Source organism: Haliaeetus leucocephalus, unplaced genomic scaffold, assembly GCF_000737465.1.
Source record: "Haliaeetus leucocephalus isolate CR32 unplaced genomic scaffold, Haliaeetus_leucocephalus-4.0 Scaffold309, whole genome shotgun sequence".
Taxonomy (NCBI): Eukaryota; Metazoa; Chordata; class Aves; order Accipitriformes; family Accipitridae; genus Haliaeetus; species Haliaeetus leucocephalus.
Window position 1 is genome coordinate 70,331 of NW_010972745.1, and position 3,232 is coordinate 73,562.

At 56.1% G+C, this 3,232-nt stretch overlaps 1 protein-coding gene across 1 annotated transcript in view; it reads left to right on the plus strand.

Annotated features, from left to right (window-relative positions):
- The first annotated feature begins 5 nt into the window (after positions 1–5).
- Positions 6–3,232, plus strand: part of NAA40 (N(alpha)-acetyltransferase 40, NatD catalytic subunit) — a 5,284-nt gene continuing 2,057 nt past the window's right edge. The window contains 8 exon segments of the mRNA XM_010571176.1: positions 6–70; positions 1,703–1,798; positions 1,948–2,000; positions 2,097–2,192; positions 2,765–2,923; positions 3,013–3,096; positions 3,197–3,224; positions 3,226–3,232. The exon segment at positions 3,226–3,232 is cut by the window's right edge and continues 61 nt beyond it. Of these exon segments, the coding sequence (XP_010569478.1) occupies positions 65–70; positions 1,703–1,798; positions 1,948–2,000; positions 2,097–2,192; positions 2,765–2,923; positions 3,013–3,096; positions 3,197–3,224; positions 3,226–3,232 (529 nt within the window). The 5' untranslated portion in view covers positions 6–64.

The following is a 3,232-nucleotide window of genomic DNA, read 5'->3' on the forward strand; positions in this document are numbered from 1 at the left end:
CTCCCTCAGTCCCCTCCGCGCCCCCGCGCTGTGAGGAGCCGCCGCGGCCGCGCTCGTCGCCGCCATGGGGGTGAGTGGGGCCGGGGCCAGGCCAGGCCAGGGGGGCTCGTCTTGAGGAGAAGGGGGAGGGGCGGAGCTTTTGAGGCTCCTCTCAGGCGATTTGGGTCCGTCTGAGAGAATTGGGGGGGGGGGCTTCTATCAGGTGATATAGGGCTTCTGTGAGGGGATTTGCGACCCTCTGAGGGGATTTGGGGGTTCCTGTGAGGAGATTTGGGATGTTTCATAGGGATTGGGGGCCATCTGAGGACATTAGGGGCTCTTAGGAGGATATTTGCGGCTCTATGAGGGGACTGGGGGCTCCTGCGAGGAGATTTGGGACCCTCCGAGGGGATTTGGGGCTCTCATGAAGAAATGTGAGACCCTCTGAGGCTCTTGGGGCCTCCTGTGAGGAGATTTGGGACCCTCTAAGAGCCTTTGGGACCTTTCATTGCAACTTCAGGCTCCTGCGAGGGAACTTGAGGCTCCTGCGAGGAAATGTGGGACCCTATGAGGGGCTCGGGCCTCTGTGGAAAGGGGTTAAGGAAGGCGGGAGGGAGGTGGGGGAGTCTCTCAGGGGGTTTGAGGGGGCATTTGGGGCTGTTTAAGGGGATGGGGGGGCCTCTGAGGTGGGTGTCTTAGGTTTTGGGGGACAGGGGAGGAGGGCAGGTGTTTGGGGTGCAGTAGGGTGCATTCAGAGGCCCCAAGGGGCTTGGGGGTCTCCGTGGGGGGGTTGCAGGGACACTGGGAGATCCCGGAGACCTCATCCCACCTCCCCTCTAACCATGGACCCCAACTGCCGGAAAACCTGCGGGTTTTCTCCCCGAAACAAGGCAAAACTAGAGCTTTTAGGGTCTGCCTCCCAGCCAGCGGCAGGTGCTAGGGAGAAAACACTGCTCCAACCCTCAAAAACTCCTTAATTGCCCCCAGAAATGCCAACAGGTGTATTTTTGGGGGGAGGCTTGCTCTGTCCCGCTCCCAAAACCACATGCATCAGCGTTTTTCCTGTAAAATACTGATTTTTGGCTGTGTTTAACTCAGTTCTAGTGGGGGTGAAGCTCGGGAATCCCCAGACCCGCTTTGACACCCTGCGGGTCTTTGGGGCTCGCCATGGATTTGGAGGGATCCCAGCAGGATTGTGGGTCTCCCATCCTTCATTTTGGGGTAAAATCACCCATGTTTGGGTTATTTCTGGTAGGGGACTCCTAAAATTCAACAGAAAGAAATGCTTGCAAGTGTTAACTTTATGTAGATGCTGCTCGGTGCCATCTCCCTGTTCCAGCCTGTCTTACGAGTGCCAGCTTTGTTAAAACACCAAGATTCTGGGGCAAAACCCCACTAATTTAATTATTCCAGTGCTGATGGCCCTGAGGAGCAGGATGCAGCAAAGCTTTCCCACTCCCACAGTGACCAGGAGGGTTCAACACACTCCTGTGAGCTCAGAAAAACACTGGTTTTTTACCCCAAAATCACTTTTTTGCAAGGATTTTGTGGCAAACCCTGTTCCTCACCTCCAACTTGCTTATTTTTGTCTTTGTGGACTTTAATTATTATTAATTTCTGGGCAAAACTTTTTTTGCTGTTGGTGGGCGGAGCTTTGGTATTTGTTAAAATAACCCAGATTTAGTGAAAATTCCCTTTTTTTTTTTGCTGCTGCTCACCGCAGAGGAAATCAAGCAAAGCCAAGGAGAAGAAGCAAAAGCGCCTGGAGGAGCGAGCGGCCATGGATGCCGTCTGCGCCAAGGTGGAAGCCGCCAACAAAGTGAGTGTCCCCCTTGCTAGCAGGGTGAAAAACAGGGTAAAAACCCCACAAAACTGCTGATAAACCTCCCCTGCCGCAGAGCAGGGCCTGGCGGGTGGGAACGAAACTTCCCTGCTTGTTTTTCCAATGTGCCTTTTGGTTTCTTCCAGCTCGAAGATCCCCTCGAAGCTTTCCCAGTTTTCAAGAAATACGACCGGAACGGGTGAGTGTTGCCCATCGCGGTGTCACCGAAGCTGTTCCCGGCGCCGCCGGCGTATCCCCGGTGCCGACGCCGTTTCCCTCCCGGCATCTCCCGCAGTTTGAACGTCGCCATCGAGTGCAAGCGCGTCTCCGGGCTGGAGCCCACCACCCTCGAGTGGGCCTTCGAGCTGACCAAGGCCAACATGCAGACACTGTGAGTCGTGCTTCGCCACCGGCAAAGCTGCCCATCAACGCGGCACAACCGCAATGCCAAGATCCTGGCACTGCGCTGGGAGGGCTCACGGGTGCTCCATCCTCTCGCCGGTCTCTGGGGGGAAACCCTTGCTGGCTGTGATCCCAAATCGGGGGTGGGGGTGTGTTTTTTGCTCCCCCAAATCATTGCGGGGGGTGTGTTTTTCGGGGCCCCAAAATCATTGGGGTGGGTTTTTTGTGCCCCAAGATCATGGAGCTTCCCCCTCCCCCCCATATTGTGGAGGAGTTTTTTGTCCCAAAATTGTTGGGTTTTGGGTTTTGTCCCCCAGAGTGGTTGGGTGGGAGTGTTTTTTGCTCTCCCCCCGAGATTGTTGGGGGTGGGCTTTTGCCCCCCCAGTCGCTGGGGTTTGGGGATCTTTTGCCCCCCCAGTCACTGGGGTTTGGGGATCTTTTGCCCCCCCAGTCGCTGGGGTTTGGGGATCTTTTGCCCCCCCAAATCATTGTGAAGACTTTGCCTCCCAACCATTGGTGGATTTTGCCCCCAAATCCTTGTTTTTCACCCCAAATGGGCAGGTACGAGCAGAGCGAGTGGGGCTGGAAGGAACGGGAGAAGCGGGAGGAGCTGCGGGACGACCGGGCCTGGTACCTGATTGCCCGCGAGTCTGGTGCCGGCCCTGTCGCCTTCTCCCACTTCCGCTTTGATGTCGAGTGTGGCGACGAGGTCCTCTACTGGTGGGTATCCCCAAAAATGGGGTAAAAAAAAACCAAAAAAGGGTCTCCCCCACTTTATAACACGGCATGTGGTGGTTTTATCCCTGCAGCTACGAGGTGCAGCTGGAGAGCAGGGTCCGGCGGCGAGGACTAGGCAAGTTCCTCCTACAGATCCTCCAGCTGGTGGCCAACAGGTGACAACCGATAGCTTTTCTGGGGGAAAAACAGCCGGTTTTGGGGCTGCTGACCCCTCACTGAGCCCCCACTCTATGTTTCCCCCCCCACCCCACTCAGTACACAGATGAAGAAGGTGATGCTGACTGTCTTTAA